The sequence below is a fragment of the Pongo abelii genome, chromosome 19 (genome assembly GCF_028885655.2).
Source record: "Pongo abelii isolate AG06213 chromosome 19, NHGRI_mPonAbe1-v2.0_pri, whole genome shotgun sequence".
Taxonomy (NCBI): Eukaryota; Metazoa; Chordata; class Mammalia; order Primates; family Hominidae; genus Pongo; species Pongo abelii.
This window is the reverse complement of record NC_072004.2, coordinates 78,204,885-78,224,948: the sequence shown is the minus strand read 5'-3', so window position 1 is coordinate 78,224,948 and position 20,064 is coordinate 78,204,885. Positions and strand designations below refer to the sequence as shown.

The following is a 20,064-nucleotide window of genomic DNA, read 5'->3' as shown; positions in this document are numbered from 1 at the left end:
GTGATGGTGGTGGTGGTAATGGTTGTGGTGGTGGTGATGGAGGTGGTGGTGGTTGATGGAGGTGATGGCGGTGGTGATGGTTGTGGTGGTGATGGAGGTGGTGGTGGCAGTGGAGGTGGTGGTGGTGATGGTGGTGGAGGTGGTGGTGGTGCTGGTGATGGAGGTGGTGGTGGTGGTTGATGGAGGTGGTGGTGGGTGGTGGTGATGGTGGTGGTGGTGATGGAGGTGGTGCTGGTGATGGAGGTGGTGGTTGATGAAGGTGGTGGTGGTGATGGTTGTGGTGGTGGTGATGGAGGTAGTGGTGGTGGTGGTGGTAATGGAGGTGGTGGTGGTGATGGAGGTAGTGGTGGTGGTGGTAATGATGGAGGTGGTGGTGGTGATGGAGGTGGTGGTGGTGGTGGTGATGGTTGTGGTGGTGGTGATGGTTGTGGTGGTGGTGATGGTTGTGGTGGTAGTTCATGGAGGTGGTGGTGGTGGGTGGTGATGGTTGTGGTGGTGATGGAGGTGGTGGTGGCGGTGGAGGTGGTGGTGACAGTTGTGGTGGTGATGGTTGTGGTGGTGGTGATGGAGGTGATGGAGGTGGTGGTGATGGTTGTGGTGGTGATGGAGGTGGTGGTGGTGCTGGTGGTGGTAATGGTTGTGGTGGTGATGGTTGTGGTGGTGATGGAGGTGATGGAGGTGGTGGTGATGGAGGTGGTGGTGGTGGTGGTGGTGGAGGTGGTGGTGATGGTGGAGGTGGTGGTGATGGTTGTGGTGGTGGTGATGGTTGTGGTGGTAGTTGATGGAGGTGGTGGTGGTGGGTGGTGATGGTTGTGGTGGTGATCGAGGTGGTGGTGGTGATGGAGGTGGTGGTGGTGGTGGTTGATGAAGGTGGTGGTGGTGATGGTTGTAGTGGTAGTGATGGAGGTGGTGGTGGTAGTGATGGAGGTGATGGTGGTGATGGTTGTGGTGGTAGTGATGGAGGTGATGGTGGTGGTGATGGAGGTAGTGGTGGTGATGATTGTGGTGGTGGTGGTGAGGGAGGTGGTGGTGGTGGTTGATGGTTGTGGTGGTGATGGTTGTGGTGGTGGTGATGGAGGCGGTGGTGGTTGATGGAGGCGGTGGTGGTGGGTGGTGATGGTTGTGGTGGTAATGGAGGTGGTGGTGGTGGTGGTGATGGAGGTGGTGGTGATGATGGAGGTGGTGGTGGTGGTGGAGATGGAGGTGGTGGTGGTGATGGAGGTGGTGGTGGTGGAGATGGAGGTGGTGGTGATGATGGAGGTGGTGGTGGTGGTGTTGGTGGAGGTGGTGGTGGTGATGCTGATGGAGGTGGTGGTGGTGATGGTGATGGAGGTGGTGGTGGTGGTGATGATGGAGGTGGTGGTGGTGGTGGTGGTGGAGGTGGTGGTGATGATGGAGGTGGTGGTGGTGATGGTGATGGAGGTGGTGGTGATGATGGAGGTGGTGGTGGTGGTGATGGAGGTGGTGGTGGTGATGGAGGTGGTGGTGGTGGTGGAGGTGGTGGTGGTGGTGGAGATGGAGGTGGTGGTGGAGATGGAGGTGGTGGTGGTGGTGGTGATGGAGGTGGTGGTGATGATGGAGGTGGTGATGGTGATGGAGGTGGTGGTGGTGATGGAGGTGGTGGTGGTGGTGGAGATGGAGGTGGTGGTGGTGATGGAGGTGGTGGTGGTGGTGGAGGTGGTGGTGGTGATGGTGATGGAGGTGGTGGTGATGATGGAGGTGGTGATGGTGATGGAGGTGGTGGTGGTGATGGAGGTGGTGGTGGTGGTGATGATGGAGGTGGTGGTGGTGGTGGAGGTGGTGGTGATGATGGAGGTGGTGGTGGTGATGGTGATGGAGGTGGTGGTGATGATGGAGGTGGTGGTGGTGGAGATGGAGGTGGTGGTGGTGATGGTGATGGAGGTGGTGGTGATGATGGAGGTGGTGCTGGTGGTGGAGATGGAGGTGGTGGTGATGTTGGAGGTGGTGGTGGTGGTGGTGATGGAGGTGGTGGTGGAGATGGTGGTGGTGGTGATGATGGAGGTGGTGGTGGTGGTGGAGGTGGTGGTGGTGATGGTGATGGAGGTGGTGGTGGTGATGATGGAGGTGGTGATGGTGATGGAGGTGGTGGTGGTGATGGAGGTGGTGGTGGTGGTGGTGATGGAGGTGGTGGTGGTGATGGAGGTGGTGGTGGTGGTGATGATGGAGGTGGTGGTGGTGGTGGTGGAGGTGGTGGTGATGATGGAGGTGGTGGTGGTGATGGTGATGGAGGTGGTGGTGATGATGGAGGTAGTGGTGGTGGTGGTGATGGAGGTGGTGGTGATGATGGAGGTGGTGGTGGTGGTGGTGGAGATGGAGATGGTGGTGGTGATGGTGATGGAGGTGGTGGTGATGATGGAGGTGGTGGTGGTGGTGGAGATGGAGGTGGTGGTGGTGGTGATGGAGGTGGTGGTGATGATGGTGGCGGTGGTGGTGGTGATGATGGAAATGGTAGTCGTGGTGGTGGTGGTGATGGTGATGGAGGTGGTGGTGATGGAGGTGGTGGTGGTGGTGATGGTGATGATGGTGGTGGTGATGATGGTGGTAGTGGTGGTGATGATGGAAATGGTAGTCATGGTGGTGGTGGTGATGGTGATGGAGGTGGTGGTGATGATGGTGGTGGTGGTGGAGATGGAGGTGGTGGTGGTGGTGATGGAGATGGTGATGGAAATGGTAGTCATGGAGGTGGTGGTGGTGATGATGGTGGTGGTGGTGATGGAGATGGTGGTGGTGGTGGTGATGGAGATGGTGGTGGTGATGGTGATGGAGGTGGTGGTGGTGGAGATGGAGGTGGTGGTGATGGTGGAGGTGGTGGTGGAGTTGGAGGTGGTGGTGGTGGTGGTGATGGAGATGGTGATGGAAATGGTAGTCATGGTGGTGGTGGTGATGGTGATGGTGGTGGTGGTGATGGTGATGGAGGTGGTGGTGGTGATGGTGATGGAGGTGGTGGTGATGGTGGTGGTGGTGGTGGTGATGATGGAAATGGTAGTCGTGCTGGTGGTGGTGATGGTGATGGAGGTGGTGGTGATGATGGTGGTGGTGATGATGGTGGTGGTGGTGATGGAGATGGAGGTGGTGGTGGTGATGGAGATGATGGTGGTGGTGGTGATGGAGATGGTGATGGAAATGGTAGTCGTGGTGGTGGTGGTGATGGTGATGGAGGTGGTGGTGATGGTGGTGGTGGTGGTGGTGGTGATGATGGAAATGGTAGTCGTGGTGGTGGTGGTGATAGTGATGGAGGTGGTGGTGATGATGGTGGTGGTGATGATGGTGGTGGTGGTGGTGGTGATGATGGAAATGGTAGTCATGGTGGTGGTGGTGATGGTGATGGAGGTGGTGGTGATGATGGTGGTGGTGGTGGAGATGGAGGTGGTGGTGGTGGTGATGGAGATGGTGATGGAAATGGTAGTCATGGAGGTGGTGGTGGTGATGATGGTGGTGGTGGTGATGGAGATGGTGGTGGTGGTGGTGATGGAGATGGTGGTGGTGATGGTGATGGAGGTGGTGGTGATGGAGGTGGTGGTGGTGGAGATGGAGGTGGTGGTGATGATGGAGGTGGTGGAGGTGGTGGTGGAGATGGAGGTGGTGGTGGTGGTGATGGAGATGGTGATGGAAATGGTAGTCGTGGTGGTGGTGGTGATGGTGGTGGTGGTGGTGGTGATGGAGGTGGTGGTGGTGGAGATGGAGGTGGTGGTGGAGATGGAGGTGGTGGTGGTGGTGATGGAGATGGTGATGGAAATGGTAGTCGTGGTGGTGGTGGTGATGGTGATGGAGGTGGTGGTGATGATGGTGGTGGTGATGATGGTGGTGGTGGTGGTGGTGATGATGGAAATGGTAGTCATGGTGGTGGTGGTGATGGTGATGGTGGTGGTAGGCACCTTTGATTGAACACTCCCCAAGGGCCAGCCATTATTAACATATCACCAACTGTATGCCTCATTGATGTTAACATATCAACAATCTGCAACCTCCTCTTACAGATGAGGAAAGCAAGAATCAATGGCATTATTCAGCTCGCCCAAGGTCACTATGTTAGAAAGTGGCAGAGCTGGGGATTGTCGTGTTTACCAGGATTGAGTTACAGTGAGTCACAAAACCCACGTCATCCCCACAGACATTGATGCACATTCTGCATTTTGCCCCCACAGTGGTACCTTCTGTACAGAAGGCAGCCCAACTACGTATGCTGTAGTCAGGGGGATGCACTAGGAGGGTGGGGGTCAACACCAATAGAGGAGGGAAGGAAAAAGCCCTGATCTCCCCAGAAGGAAGAAATAAAAAGTTACCCAAAGCCTTCAATTTCAAGACTGCCCTCGGCCAGTTTTGCCACATGATCAGAGACTTATTTATAGCCATCCGAATCCTGACACGTGCAATTGAAAGGGGAGAATGTTCTTAAAGTCCAGGATAAGGGAAGCCGCTGGTGGTTATGAATTACAAATCCATTCCTCTCCTGACCCATGGATTCCGTCCTCCCCTGCCCAGTCACCTTAGGCTCCCCCCGCCCACCCCGCACAAAACAACATCAACAGCTGACAAAAAATCATTTACAATTACAAATACAAAGAAAACCAGCCCTTGCAGGGAATAAGGCAAAGGTTCTTTCTGCTTCTACGACTGTAAGTCTGGATATTTGCTCTGCCCCTGTGTTCCTTCTCAGCAAAGCTATAACTTTGAGAGGATTAATGTTTGATTTACACAGAAAGATTGCTTGGCTCTGTCAAGATAAAAGTTTAAGTACCTGCCTTGCCACTGGTTTGTTCTGCTCCTCTGTAAGAAGAGGAACAAGGAACTAGAGGGAAAAAATTTTTTTTTCAACTTTGCAAACCAATCTATTCTTCCTCCCCTTTTGGTAAAGAAATATTTAAGTCGTATGCATTCTTGGAGAGAATTTTCAAAAAACACTCAGCCCACAAGAATTCTGTTCATCCCACAAAATCTGCCTTGGTCCTGGTGCATTTGCTAACACTGCCTCCTCCACTTTCAGCCCATCAGCATTTTCTTCTTTTGCCTTTAATACCAGTAGGTCAGGATGGCACAGACATCTGCCCCTTTCGGAAACAACACTCCACGCCAGTGCTCTTTCCAAACACAAGCTCCCATTTGAAGTCCTTGTAAAAGGATTGGAACAACAAAGGCACACGTTTAGCTGAACTTCGTTACACTCTCCAGCCAACTCCCTTTAGGGATTACCTGGGTTTCTCTATGATTGGGTGTTTTTTGTTTGTTTTGTTTAACTTATTTATTATGGTTACTGCCTAGTGTTCTTTGGTTTTTCTTGCTTAAATTATTAAACCAAACAGCGTCCAGTGTTTATTATGACGACTTACTATCTATGTGACATAGTTTTTGAAAAGAAGATTAACTGTGGGACAGGACGTTGTCCCTTCCCAAGCAAGTTGGAGTGAAGCTGCATCTTTCTCCCCAGAATCTAGGATTCTGCTTCCTGCAGGTGACCACTTGGCTGCTGTGATGAGCCCGGAGGCTAGGGTGTCACCTGCAATTCAGACATAAAGCACGGTGTGAATAACTGTCCCAATTCCAAGGAGTAAATGTTTTGTTAGTATCGGGTCATTTCTATTCTTAACCTTACAGCATAATGTTAGGCTTACTCATGGCGTGAAATTCTGGTAAGTCCTACTGCATCACGGAAGGAGATGCCTTTTCTAACAGAGGGCGTGAAACGTGCTGAAGAAATCTTTCCTTTCTCAACCCAGCCAGGAAGGGCAGTTGTCAGGCCTACTTTAGAAACAATATTGTTGGTCTTTACTTCAAATTCATTTTCTATGACAGTGGATAATTTGGCCCTGGCAAGGCAAAGTTGAATTGGGCTACTGGATCTGCAAGTATAGAAACATTCCAAAAAAGTTTTACTGGGCCGGGTGCGGTGGCTCATGCCTGTAATCTCAGCACTTTGGGAGGCTGAAGCAGGCCGATCACCTGAGGTCAGGAGTTCAAGACCAGCCTGGCCAACATGGCAAAACCCTGTCTCTACTGAAAATACAAAAATTGGCCGGGCATGGTGGCACGCTCCTGTAACCCCGGCTACTTGGGAGGCTGAGGCAGGAGAATCGCTTGAACCGGGGGGTGGAGGTTGCAGTGAGCCAAGATCGTGCCACTGCACTGCAGCCTGGGTGACAGAGCGAGACTCCATCTTGGGGGGAAAAAAACTGTTTTACTATTTTGAGGTATTTAAAATCAGTTGAAACTTCCCATAGTACATGACATCGTCGGGTTTGTTCAGTCCTAGTACTGCAGGAGAAATATTTTGGTACCAGATTTTATTTTAATTTTGTTAAGAAACATGGGGAATTATTTTCATTGGTAATTTTATTTTTCTTATTTTGCACTTAGGGATTGATATTTTCCTCCAAAGCAAAAATGCGATTCAACTAAAATTATTATTATTAATTTTTTGAGATAGAATCTTGCTCTGTCACCCAGGCTGGAATGCAGTGGCACTATCTTGGCTCACTGCAACCTCTGCCTCCCAGGTTTAAGCAATTCTCGTGCCTCAGCCTCCTGTGTAGCTGGGATTACAGGCATGTGCCACCACAACTAATTTTTATATTTTTAGTAGAAACAGGGTTTCACTATGTTGGCCAGGCTGGTCTTGAACTCCTGGCCTCAAGTGATCAACCCGCCTCGGCCTCCCAAAGTGCTGGGATTACAGGCATGAGCCACTGGGCACCTGGCCGGCTGCAATTCAGCTAAAATTAAATGCTGGATGCTGGGGGATTCAAAGATAAGAAGTTGTCCTTACTCTCAGGGTTCTCAATGATCAGCAGGAGAAACAGGCTCAAAACCACAAACAACTACCTACAATAGGAAAAAAATATGTATAATTCAAGCTTAAATTAATATACATTGCAACTCTGACAATTAATTCGGCCTGGAGAAGAGAAGGCAGAGGAAACTAAAGAGAAGGCCACAGCAGCAGGCTCTTTAGTAGATCAGCTGGTTTTGCCAAGAGAGCTTCTAACAGAGGAGATTCCAAGTGCAGGAAACAGCACGTGCTCTGACGTTAACAATTCTCATCCCGCAACTGGAGTGTCATCTCCAGGGTCACCGTATAGTGAAGTTAGGAAGAGGGAGGGGCCGTGAAGAGAATGACCAGAAAGAGAAATTCACAAGGTGTAACAGGTGCTGCCCTCCTTGAGAAGGCAACAGTTGGGTACATTCTTGACAAAATGCCTCTCAGTATGTTTATTGTTTGAATTTATTAAAGCAATGGCTATTACGTCTGACCTAGCGTTTTAAGCAAAGGGAAGAGTGATACCTGGTCTTTATACTTGGTGAGAGGTATTTGATGAACACCTGGAGATGCATATCATTTATTTCATGCTCCTCACCATTGGAGTTAAGCATAAAGTTACACAAGCTTGCCATGGTCCTAAGACAAACATTTTGTTGTTGTTGTTCTTCAGGCTTGTCTGAGACGACAGGAATATAGAAGAGACCCAAATGAGAAGAAACGCGATCAGTTTTGGGGGCAAGAGACAAGTTTTGAGAGATCCCGGTTTTCTAGCAGGTCATCTTCCAAACAGGTATGAAGAATTCTGGGAGACAGTCTCCTGGGGCTGCTGGTGGTAGTGGTGGTGGTGGTGGTGTGTGTGTGTGTGTGCGCGCATGTGTGTGTGTGTGATGTAGGAAAAAGCCAACTCAAAAAGGAGATGTTGCAGATTCCCAAAGGTCAGGGCAGGGAGAGCCATGGGTAGGAAGGAGCCCAGGGCTGGGAACTCCCTTCCTGGGGACACCATCCCTGTGGCTCCCAGCTCTGCAGTCTTCACGCCTCACTATGGTTGGGCCTCACTCTTCTTTCCTGTAGGTAAAGGTCCTGACACAGATGGTCTATGAGACACCATCCAGATAAGAAACGCTGCAACTCTATAAGAGTTGGAGGCACTGGGCCTTCTCAAGCACAGCATCATCTCTGTGGCATATGGTCTAACTTGATGCAAGGTTGGGCCTAGTTTTTATTTCTGATGAAGGAGGAGAGTAAAATGTGGTAATAACTGTATCATTTAATAATTGGCAATTGTTTAAATTTTTTGCCTAGATTGATATAGCAATATGATGATAAAATATTTTTGCTTAAAAATGATATAACAATATGATGATAATAATAGTATCATGATAATAATAATTAAGCAGTTACCATTATTTCAGTGCTTGCAACATTCCAGGCACTATGCAAAGCACTTTATACATATTAGTTTATTTAATTCTCATAAATGTATATATCTATCTCCTCTCCTTGTCTATCTATCTATCTATCTATCTATCTATCTATTTATCTATGTATCTATCCATCTTTGCCCCACTTTACAGATGAGAAAACTGGGCCTTAGAGAAGTTACAAAACTTTACCTAAGAGTTCACAGCCAGTGTGTGGTAGAGATTCCATTCTAGGCAGTCTGACCCCAGAGAAGGTGCTCTGAATTGCTGAGCTCTATGATCATATTTCATGTTTAAGATCTTATCTAATTTTACTTACCCTATGTAAGAGCTCAATACCACAAGCTGTATTCAACACTGATCGTTAGCATGGTGAATTGATTTAAGATGAGTAATATGCGTTTTATGAATTCCTATTTAATATTTTATGCCTGAAATATACTCTAGAGGAGAGACTCCTTCTTTCCTATCAATGGCATGGATCCTGAGATAGATCCTGAATACGTGATATCAATCAAGTTCTTGTTGAGATTTCTTTTTTAATCTAGGATGTTCACACTGTGGTTATTTAATGTTCAAAGGACACCTTAAAAACATCAGTGATTGATGTTTATAGATGTAGATGTATCCCTGGGAGAGAGATATGCTCTCTATTAAGGAATATAAAATCATACAATAAAATATTTCACTTAGAGTCTGAAGGTGAAAGAGACTATCTCACAATATTGGCAGCACCAAGAACACGTTGCCTGGATCTTTTCCTGTTAGTCAAAGACTAAATATAATGCCTGCTGCTGATTAAACTTAAGGAGTGAGATTAATCCAAAAATTAAATCTAGTTTGACTAGAACAACATATTTTTAGCATTAAGATAAATTCTCACATTTTTACACTCAGAAATAAGATCAAGGACAGATAAGAAAATATAATTTAAGTCCAACAGTAGCATGTAGCAGTCTTCCCAGATGGAATTGCTAAACAAGTGGGCAGCTGGGTTCCTCTGCAGGGAACTTTAATGCAGAGGCTCATGTGCATAGTCACGGCCATTTTATGTGCAATACTCATGCATTTGGGATATGCAGGATTTGAAGTTTTATGTTCCTTTTCACACTTAAGCTTATGGAACAAGCTGGTGTCAGATTCCTATAGTTTTCTTCTTCCTGCTATACAAATTATGCATTCTTTAAACCATCATTGCAAAACACTCAGACCACTTCTGAAAAAGGCCATGGTTGTATACATAAAAGTAATTATGTGAAATAACTTCTATAATACAGTTTATATGGATCTTATTTCCCAATAATTTTATTATTCACCCCACCCAACACAGCATTTTTTAAAATTATACTTTAAGTTCTAGGGTACATGTGCACAACTTGCAGGTTTGTTACATAGGTATACATGTGCCACGTTGGTTTGCTGCACCCATTAACTTGTCATCTACATTAGGTATTTCTCCCAATGCTATCCCTCCCCCAGCCCCCCACCCCATGACATGCCCCAGTGTGTGATGTTCCCCACCCTGGGTCCATGTGTTCTCATTGTTCAATTCCCACCTATGAGTGAGAACATGTGGTGTTCGGTTTTCTGTCCTTGTGATAGTTTGCTGAGAATGATGGTTTCCAGCTTCATCCATGTCCCTGCAAAGGACATGAACTCATCCTTATTTATGGCTGCATAGTATTCCATGGTATATATGTGCCACATTTTCTTAATCCAGTCTATCATTGATGGACATTTGGGTTGGTTCCAAGTCTTTGCTATTGTGGATAGTGCCACAATAAACATACGTGTGTATGTGTCTTTATAGTAGCATGATTTATAATCCTTTGGGTATATACCCAGTAATGGGATCACTGGGTCAAATGGTATTTCTAGTTCTAGATCCTTGAGGAATTGCCACACTATCTTCAGTTCAACAATGGTTGAACTAATTTACACTCTCACCAACAGTGTAAAATTGTTCCTATTTCTCCACTTCCTCTCTAGCATCTGTTGTTTCCTGACATTTTAACGATTGCCATTCTAACTGGTGTGAGATGGTATCTCGTTGTGGTTTTGATTTGCATTTCTCTGATGACCAGTGATGATGAGCATTTTTTCATGTGTCTGTTGGCTGCATCGATGTCTTCTTTTGAAAAGTGTCTGTTCATATCCTTTGTCCACTTTTTGATGGCGTTGTTTGTTTTTTTCTGGTAGATTTGTTTAAGTTCTTTGTAGATTCTGGATATTAGCCGTTTGTCAGATGGATAGATGCAAAAATTTTCTCCCATTCTGTAGGTTGCCTGTTCACTCTAATGGTAGTTTCTTTTGCTGTGCAGAAGCTCTTTAGTTTAATTAGATCCCATTTATCAATTTTGGCTTTAGTTGCCATTGCTTTTGGTGTTTTAGTCATGAAGTCCTCGCCCATGCCTATGTCCTGAATGGTATTGCCTAGATTTTCTTCTAGGATTTTTATGGTTTTAGGTCTAACATTTAAGTCTTTAATCCATCTTGAATTAATTTTTATATAAGGTGTAAGGAAGGGATTCAGTTTCAGCTTTCTACATATGGCTAGTCAGTTTCCCCAGCACCATTTATTAAATAGGGAATCGTTTCCCCATTTCTTGTTTTTGTCAAGTTTGTCAAAGATCAGATGGTTGTAGATGTGTGGTGTTATTTCTGAGGCCTCTTTTCTGTTCCATTGGTCTATATATCTGTTTTGGTACCAGTACCATGCTGTTTTGGTTACTGTAGCCTTGTAGTATAGTTTGAAGTCAGGTAGCGTGATGCCTCCAGCTTTGTTCTTTTTGCTTAGGATTGTCTTGGCAATGAGGGCTCCTTTTTGGTTCCATATGAACTTTAAAGGAGTTTTTTCCAATTCTGTGAAGAAAATCATTGGTAGCTTGATGGCGATGGCATTGAATCTATAAATTACCTTGGGCAGTATGGCCAATTTTCATGACATTGATTCTTCCTATCCATGAGTATGGAATGTTCTTCCATTTGTTTTTGTCCTCTTTTATTTCGTTGAGCAGTGGTTTGTAGTTCTCCTTGAAGATGTCCTTCACATCCCTTGTAAGTTGGATTCCTAGGTATTTTATTCTCTTTGTAGCAATTGTGAATGGGAGTTCACTCATGATTTGGCTCTCTGTTTGTCTGTTATTGGTGCATAGGAATGCTTGTGATTTTTGCACATCGATTTTGTATCCTGAGACTTTGCTGAAGTTGCTTATCAGCTCAAGGAGATTTTGGGCTGAGATGATGGGGTTTTCTAAATATACAATCATGTCATCTGCAAACAGGGACAGTTTGACTTCCTCTTTTCCTAACTGAATACCCTTTATTTCTTTCTCTTCCCTGATTGCCCTGGCCAGAACTTCCAACACTATGTTCAATAAGAGTGGTGAGAGAGGGCATCCCTGTCTTGTGCCAGTTTTCAAAGGGAATGCTTCCAGTTTTTGCCCATTCAGTATGATATTGGCTGTGGGTTTGTCACAGATAGCTCTTATGATTTTGAGAGATGTTCCATCAATACCTAGTTTATTGAGAGTTTTTAGCATGAAAGGCTGTTGAATTTTGTCAAAGGCCTTTTTTGCATCTATTGAGATAATCATGTGGTTTTTGTCGTTGGTTCTGTTTATGTGATGGATTATGTTTATTGATTTGCGTATGTTGAACCAGCCTTGCATCCCAGGGATAAAGCCCACTTGATCGTGGTGGATAAGCTTTTTGATGTGCTGCTGGATTCGGTTTGCCAGTATTTTATTGAGGATTTTCACATCGATGTTCATCAGGGATACTGGTATAAAATTCTCTTTTTTTGTCGTGTCTCTGCCAGGCTTTGGTATCAGGATGATGTTGGCCTCATAAAATGAGTTAGGGAGGATTCCCTCTTTTTCTATTGATTGGAATAGTTTCAGAAGGAATGGTACCAGCTCCTCTTTGTACCTCCGGTAGAATTTGGCTGTGAATCCATCTGGTCCTGGACTTTTTTTACTTGGTAGGCTATTAATTATTGCTTCAATTTCAGAGCCTGTTGGTCTATTCAGAGATTCAACTTATTCCTGGTTTAATCTTGGGAGGGTATATGTGTCAAGGAATTTATCCATTTCTTCTGGATTTTCTAGTTTATTTGCATAGAGGTGTTTATAGTATTCTCTGATGGTAGTTTGTATTTCTGTGGGATCGGTGGTGATATCCCCTTTATCATTTTTTATTGCATCTATTTGATTCTTCTCTCTTTTCCTCTTTATTAGTCTTGTTAGCAGTCTACCAATTTTGTTGATCTTTTCTGAAAAACAGCTCCCGGATTCATTGATTTTTTGAAGGGTTTTTTGTATGTCTATCTCCTTCAGTTCTGCTCTGATTTTAGTTATTTCTTGCCTTCTGCTAGCTTTTCAATTTGTTTGCTCTTCCTTCTCTAGTTCTTTTAATTGTGATGTTAGGGTGTTGATTTTAGATCTTTCCTGCTTTCTCTTGTGGGCATTTAGTGCTATAAATTTCCCTCTACACACTGCTTTAAATGTGTCCCAGAGATTCTGGTATGGTGTGTCTTTGTTCTCATTGGTTTCAAAGAGCATCTTTATTTCTGCCTTCATTTCGTTATTTACCCAGTAGTCATTCAGGAGCAGCCAATACAACTTTTTTTTAAGAAAAACATAGTAAAATGCAAAAAAAAAAAAAAAAAAAAAAAAAAAAAAACTGGCAATTTTTCCTCTAAAATACGAGGACAGGATATTTTATGTTTGCACTATGACACTGTCCCTCCGTGTGTCAGAGAACAAGAAACATTGCTTACGTAATCTCAGTTTTCTCCAGATAATGATATCCCAAGTGTTTGAGCCCTGATTGTACAAGTGTCATCAAGGCCTCATCTTCTCTACCAAGAAAAGTGACACAATCAAAATTTTCCACAGTGAAATTCACCTCTGCTTTGCTCTCTGCGTTACAGATATTCTTTGGGGGATACTGGAGGATCTGCCCCTGGACACAAAAGCAGAGGAAGGGCGGGGTGAGAGGAAGTGTCACTGAATGCATCATTCTTAACAGCCATTCAACTTGTGCTCTCATAACGTCCATCCTGCCTGGCTCAATCCTTTGGGTTTTTCTTGATATGAATGAAGCCAGAGATCTTTTATGAGACTCAAACCAGATCCAGGAAATCTTCAACCCCCAAAATCATGGATTGGTTTGGAGATTCCCCTCCCAGATTTGAACCCCTACCCCAATTTTTATTGAAATACAGTTGTTTGGCCGGGTGCGGTGGCTCACGCCTGTAATCCCAGCACTTTGGGAGGCCAAGGCCGGCTATCACAAGGTCAGGAGTTTGAGACCAGCCTGGCCAATATGGTGAAACCCCATCTCTACTAAAAATACAAAAATTAACTGGGCGTGGTGGCATGCGCCTGTAGTCCCAGCTACTTGGGAGGCTAAGGCAGAAGAATAGCTTGAACCTGGGAGGCGGAGGTTGCAGTGAGCCGAGATCGCACCACTGTACTCCACTCTGGGCAACAGAGCGAGACTCTGTCTCCAAAAAAAAAAAAAAAAAATACAGTTGTTTGCAAACCTTCAGAGTATAGGCTGGCCATCCTGAGGGAATGCAGAACTTATTCAACCTCTTCCCACAGGGTCCACAACTCCAGGGAGGTCCCGGAGCTAGTCTCTCAGGGGAAGCTGTGAATAAGAAGGCTGTCATGTCTCAAAAGAGAACCAAGGCCAAACAGATCCAGTGTCCAGAGCTCAGTGTATTGAATGTTGCATCAGGCACTAGAGTTGCAAAAGATTCTCGGTCAATCAGAAAGGGGCAGGAGAATGATATATAGCTCGGTGAGATGATGTAAACCCAAACAAAGCCTTCCTCCCTAGGTGGAAATATCCCAAGTCATTTCCTCCTAGAGACTGCAGCATCTGAAAACTCAAAATAGCGTTTGCCTCTGATTTGTAAAGGCAGGTTCCTTCTCTGATTGAGTGGCTATTATGAAAGCGAATTGCTTAATCCATGGAAATTTTTCCACCGTTCAGTCACTATGTGCTTCTTACCACTACCAAATTTTGACACTTATATTGCAATTTTCATCACTTGTTCATTCCTTAACCCAGACTCCAATTGTCACAATTCTGATGAGCCTGGAACGAACAAGGCATTTAACATCAAATAATGGCTTCAGTGTCAAGGTATCCTTCCAGACAACTGCCTTGAGATGGGCAGATCCCCAGACACACAGTTAACCTGCTGGCTGCTTCATCCTGGCATAACCTCCTCACCACAACCAGTGGTTCTAACTGCTGGTTATGCAGCAGTTGGATTTCATCTAAGTCCAAGATGAAGCAACACCTATCAAGCCTGTGCTGAGAGGTTCTTTAGAGTGGTACTTCCTAAATACATTTACGTTCGTGGCTTGGCATAGTAGAAAGCATTTATGAAGGGCCAGCTCTGCCTCTCATTACAGTGTGAATTCAGGCAAACCACTTGCAAGCACTTCAGTTTCCTATCAAGGAGATACTTATTATGCATATCTCGTGGGATCATTGTGAAAACGAGGGAGACTCCTAAGTGGCACACTGACATTACAGTACGTTATAAACTGCCTTGGTGTCCAAATATACTTGCAAGTGATGCTCCAACAGGTATTGGTGGAGGAGAAGGTTCTGAGGCTTCTAGGATCCCTCAGCCCAGTCCCAGGCCACATTTTGAAAAGCCAACCTAATACGACAACTTAATTTTAGACCCTTTTCATAGTTACATACAACCCTGTGAACTGTTTCATCAGATTGGAATTTAACAGGGAAATAAATAGTGGCTCTGCATAACCCACTAGAAAGTGGGTAATTTAGTAGACTAAAAAGCAAAGAGACTTCTGGATATAAAGAGAAAGCAACGCCCCTCCTTCCCGGGCACCCGCGAGGCAGCTGCTGGCCCAGAGGAGCTTGCTGTGATTGACGGAGGCACGGAAAGAATTTTGTCCCCGCGAACCTTCACAGAGAGGGGACAGGAGCCCCGATTTCCCCATAGAAGATGATGAAAATGATTAATTGGCCCAGGACATGGTGAGCCGCAAGCTTCTAGAATGCAACACCTCACGGGCCCTTCTCATCTTTCCAAGATCCTGTATCCTCACTGGAAAGGACGTCGTTCCAAATGCACAAGCCTCAAGGACTGAGGACACGTTCTCACTGCATTCACTTCATTGGGAAGGAAGGCAGAGATCACTGTCAGTTTTTTAAGTGCACCATTTGCTCTGCTAATAAAAATAAAATTCTAGTCCTTTCACTGTTGGCAAACGAGCAGCTAAATATTTAGATTCCAGGTCACCAGGACTCAAGGTTACATCGGAAGGAGGCGTACGCAGTGAACCTGATACCGAGAAGCAGCTGGCGGTGCCCCAGGCCTGGCCCAGTGTGCTGTTCACATCAATGAAGTCACTTGACTGTACCAGCAAGCAAGGTGCGCCTCCAGAGGAAGGCTGTTACCCAACGTAAACACTGTAATTGTTTTGTTCATGAGAATCCACACGAATTTTAGAGATTAACATAAAAAATAAAGTCTTTTCAAGTAGCCTGCAATGGCTTAAAAAGTCAGAATGTCCAGCCATGCGTGAGAGCAGCAAAGGTCTAAAACTGTGCCTTTCAATACAGTGGCCACTAGGCACGTGTGGCAATTAAACTTTAAGTTTAAATTAATTAAAATTAAATGTACTGTGTAGATCCCTAGTGACACTAGCCACATGTTACACACTCAAGAGCACGTCTGGTCAGTGGCTGCCATATTATTTTTTGTTTTTTGGTTTTTTTTTTTTTTTTTAGACCGAGTCTCGCTCTGTCACCCAGGCTGGAGTGCAGTGGTGAGATCTCAGCTCACTGCCACCTCCACCTCCCAGGTTCAAACAATTCTCCTGCCTCAGCCTCCCGCATAGCTGGGATTACAGGCACCTGCCACCACGCCCGGCTAGTTTTTGTATTTTTAGTAGAGACAGGGTCTCGCCATGTTGGCCAGGCTGGTTTTGAACTACTGACCTCAGGTGATCCACCCGCCTCGGCCTCCCAAAGTGCTGGGATTACGGGTATAAGCCGCTGCACTCGGCCACCCAGCTGCCATATTGGACCATGCAGACCTAGGACACTTCCGTCACTACAGAAAGTTCTATGGCTCAGCACATCTCCAGATTATGGTCAAGCTCAAAAGCAAAACAAGACCCCATGAGCCAGGGAGGGGTTTTGTTTCCCAGAATCCAGCCCTGCATAATCCATAGCACAATGCTTTGCATACTGCGGCTCCTAGCAAATATTAGCTCTCGGGTGACTCAGCTGTCCGTGGAGGCTGGCTCGATTTGCATTTTTTGTTTTTCTATGACCTGGGTATATCTGCATGACTCCTTTCATTCCCTATTGATTCATCCTATCGTGTCCATGAAACCTTCAGCTTCTCCACTTTCAAACGGCTCTTGGGGAGACGTCCTCCCATTAGTCTGTCAATGTCAACCCACTGACACCCTTCACGGTGTCATGAAAGCAGCCACGGCTTAGGATGTGGCATATGCGTTCCATGAGTCATGCTTTTAATTTTCTCTAATTTCTGCTTGCCCATTGTCAGATTCCTTGTGGGTCGGGCCTCTCTTCTTTCTGGCCCCAGGCCTGTGTGCTGATGAGGCAGGTCGCGCATGCACACGCTGGTTCTAGCTGCCAGGCGGCCCCACCCTGGGAGGCTGTGAGTCACCCTTAACACCTGGCGTGGTGTTCTTCACAGCCGCCCTCTTGACTCTAGCTCAGATTCTGCGCCCTCGAGGTGCACTGGGTAAGAACGCAGCTTTGCACACGGCATCTGGAGCCTGAAATGCACGTCATGTAGAGAGAGAATGTGCAGCCCACGGTTTGACAGGTGCGGATCTGTGGGAATTTTCCTTTGAGTTTGTTTTCCATTTTAGCTGTTGCTCTGTTCACCGTGGCAGGTCCCACAAGCCCCTCAGGCTCACGGTGCTGAATACATCATCATCTCCCCTCAAATTGCTTCCTCTTCCTGAAGTTCTTATTTCTGCCTAAGCCAGAATCCTGGAAATTATCTTAGACTCTGCCTCCTCTTTCTTCTGCTCCTCCTCCTACTTCCAGCAATCAAACACTGAAGCCTGTCTCCTCTCCTCTCCCTCGAATCTGTCCACTTTTACCTGCCTTTGTAGGGCCCTCTCTTTTCTTGTCTGGATTTTTTTTTTTTTTTTTTTTGCGACAGAGTCCTGTTCTCTCACCCAGGCTGGAGTGCAGTGGCGTGATCCTCACCCTCACGAGTAGCTGGGACTACAGGCGTGCGCCATGATGCCCGGCTAATTTTGTATTTTTAGTAAAGACAGAGTTTCACCATATTAGCCAGGCTGGTCTTGAACTCCTGACCTCAGGTGATCCACCCGCCTCAGCCTCCCAAAGTGCTGGGATTTGTCTGGATTATTGTCATTTCCCTAATGATTTTGTCTTTACCTTTCCCCTTACAGGCAGTCTTCCAGGCTGCTATAAGAGAGAGAGATAGATCCCCTCTAGGATCAAATTGGATCATAACATTCCTTTATTAAACATTCTTCAGTGGTTTCCCATTGTCTTTGGGATCAAATTCAGACACCTTTGCAAGGTACCCAAGGCCCTTGTGTGCCTGACCCCTGCCTACCTCCCGAGTTCATCTGACCAGCCTCTGTGCACCCTCAACTCTGAGGGCACCTCCTCTGAAAAAAGTTTCTGGAGCTTCTCCTGGGGGTCAAGTGGTTTTGCTCATCCTTTCTTTGTATTCTTAGAACACCCTCTGGGCTCATGCCCACCATGGGGTACATCTTTCTGTCTGCCTCCTTCCTTAGGCTGGGAGCTAGTCAAAAGAGGAGGCACTGTTTGTGGTTATATTTCCAATGCCTAGCACATAATAAGAGCCCCATGCATATTTGATGACTGACAGTTGTGATGCAGGGCAGGTGAGCCCCAACCTTGGGACTTAGCCCAGGAGGGTTGTTGGCTTTGCCCAGGAAAGTATTCAAGGGGGAGCCGGTGGTGTTAGGCAGCAATTTTTATTGAAGTGGTGGTGCACAGCAGCAGCAGACGGACTGCTCCTTGTGGAGTAGGACTACCCTATAGGCATTGTGCCCAGAGTGGCAGCTCAGGGTCATTCTCAAGTCATATTTATACCTACTTTTTTTTTTTTTTTTGAGATGGAGTCTCACTTTGTTACCCAGGCTGGAGTGCAGTGGCAGGATCTCGGCTCACTGCAAGTGATTCAGGTTCGAGTGATTCTCATGCCTCAGCCTCCCAAATATCTGGGATTACAGGCACCCACCAACATGCCTGGCTAATTTTTTGTATTTTTAGTAGAGATGGGGTTTCACCATGTTGCTCAGGCTGGCCTCAAACTCCTGAGCTCAGGTGATCTGCCCACCTTGGCCTCCCAAAGTGCTAGGATTACAGGCATGAGCCACTTCGCCCAGGCTATACCTACTTTTAATAGCATGCGGATTATGCAGAAATTTCTAGGAAAAGGGTGGTAACTTCTGGGTCGTTAGGTCATTGCCATGTAAAGGAGTGGTAACTCCCAGGTGTTGCCATGGCAGTGGTAAACTGACATGGCACATTGGTGGGCAAGTCTTATGGAAAGCTGCTTCCAGCCCATCCCCGTTTTATCTAGTCCTCAGTTTGGTCCATTGTCTGAGCTCCACCTCTTACCTTGATTGCAAGAATGTTTTAGGAGTGTGCACCTATCAAAAGTTGTAACCATATCGCCATAATAGCCAGAATAGGGATCATTACCCTGGGCAAGAGAAGAAAGGGGATAATGTGACTTGGAGTGGAGAATGCTCCGTGACCTGGCTGGAAATGATTGACGGGAGAATGGTTTGGTAAGGCTGCCAATCTGCAGTGGCCATTTGGGCTAGAAGATTAGTCCGTTATGATCAGACCCTCTTGAAACCCCGGAACAAGTGGTGACCAGAGTAGCCAGCTAAATAAAGCCTTCTTTTCCTGGCATACCACTCTACAGAGGGACAGATGGCTTCTTTAAAACACCAGGTTCCTTTGGTCACGGGTAGGCACGGATGCAAAGGCATAAGAATGGCAGGATTGCAGCTCTGAGTAGACGGAGGAAACTCAGAACAGCCTGAAGTTGACCCAGGACTCACTTGTACATTATAAGGGAGGTCATCTTGTTGTGGTTGAAGATTCCGCCAGATAACTCACCAGACTGAACTGGCTATTTCTTTTATGATTAGGTTATAGAGTAATTGGAATACTGGTGTGCAAACCCCTCTGTAGGCAGACCAGGGTGCTGGAGATCTTCAGCAGCATTAATGGAGCAAACAAGTACTAGCTATCTTGGGCAAAGCCAGCAGCGCTTAATTTCTCCTTCGTTTCTGTGCTTCGTCTGAGTTCCTCTAGGTAATTTTAAAATAGGGCATGACATTAAAATGGGAGAACTGTCCGTTTGAATTGCGAATGCTTCCAGAAAGTTGTCCTGCCTTTTTCGACACATAAGTAAGACAGCCTCGTCCTTGCACCAGGGTGATCCTGCCATGTGGCCGGGTTGGTAGAAGCACCAATTGTTATCCCAGCTCAGTGAATTGTTGGTGCAGAGGATTGGTGACCTCTGACCCAAAGGGTTCCCTGTGTTGATTGGTCTTAGCAGCTCAGACATTGTGTGAGAGGAGATTATAATAAAATGTCTTTTTTTCCTTTGTAAGTAGCGCTATGTGTTTGTTTACTACATTTTCTTTAAATTCTCTATTTTGAAAAATGTTTCCAGTTTTTAAAACCAAAGTACTTATTAAAAACCATTTAAAGGCCAGCGCAGTGACTCATGCCTATAATCCCAGCACTTTGGGAGGCTAAGTTGGGAAGATCACTTGAGCCCAGGAGTTCAAGACCAGTCTGGGC

The 20,064-nt window shown here is 46.1% G+C and overlaps 1 protein-coding gene across 8 annotated transcripts in view; it reads left to right on the top strand.

The window, feature by feature from the left end:
* Nucleotides 1-20,064, top strand: part of MARCHF10 (membrane associated ring-CH-type finger 10) — a 109,344-nt gene that overhangs the window by 14,774 nt on the left and 74,506 nt on the right. For all 8 annotated transcript variants that reach the window (XM_054537227.2, XM_054537228.2, XM_054537229.2 and 5 more), the window contains one exon: nt 7,446-7,565. In XM_054537227.2, the coding sequence (XP_054393202.2) occupies nt 7,446-7,565 (120 nt within the window). The remainder of the gene's footprint in view (nt 1-7,445; nt 7,566-20,064) is intronic.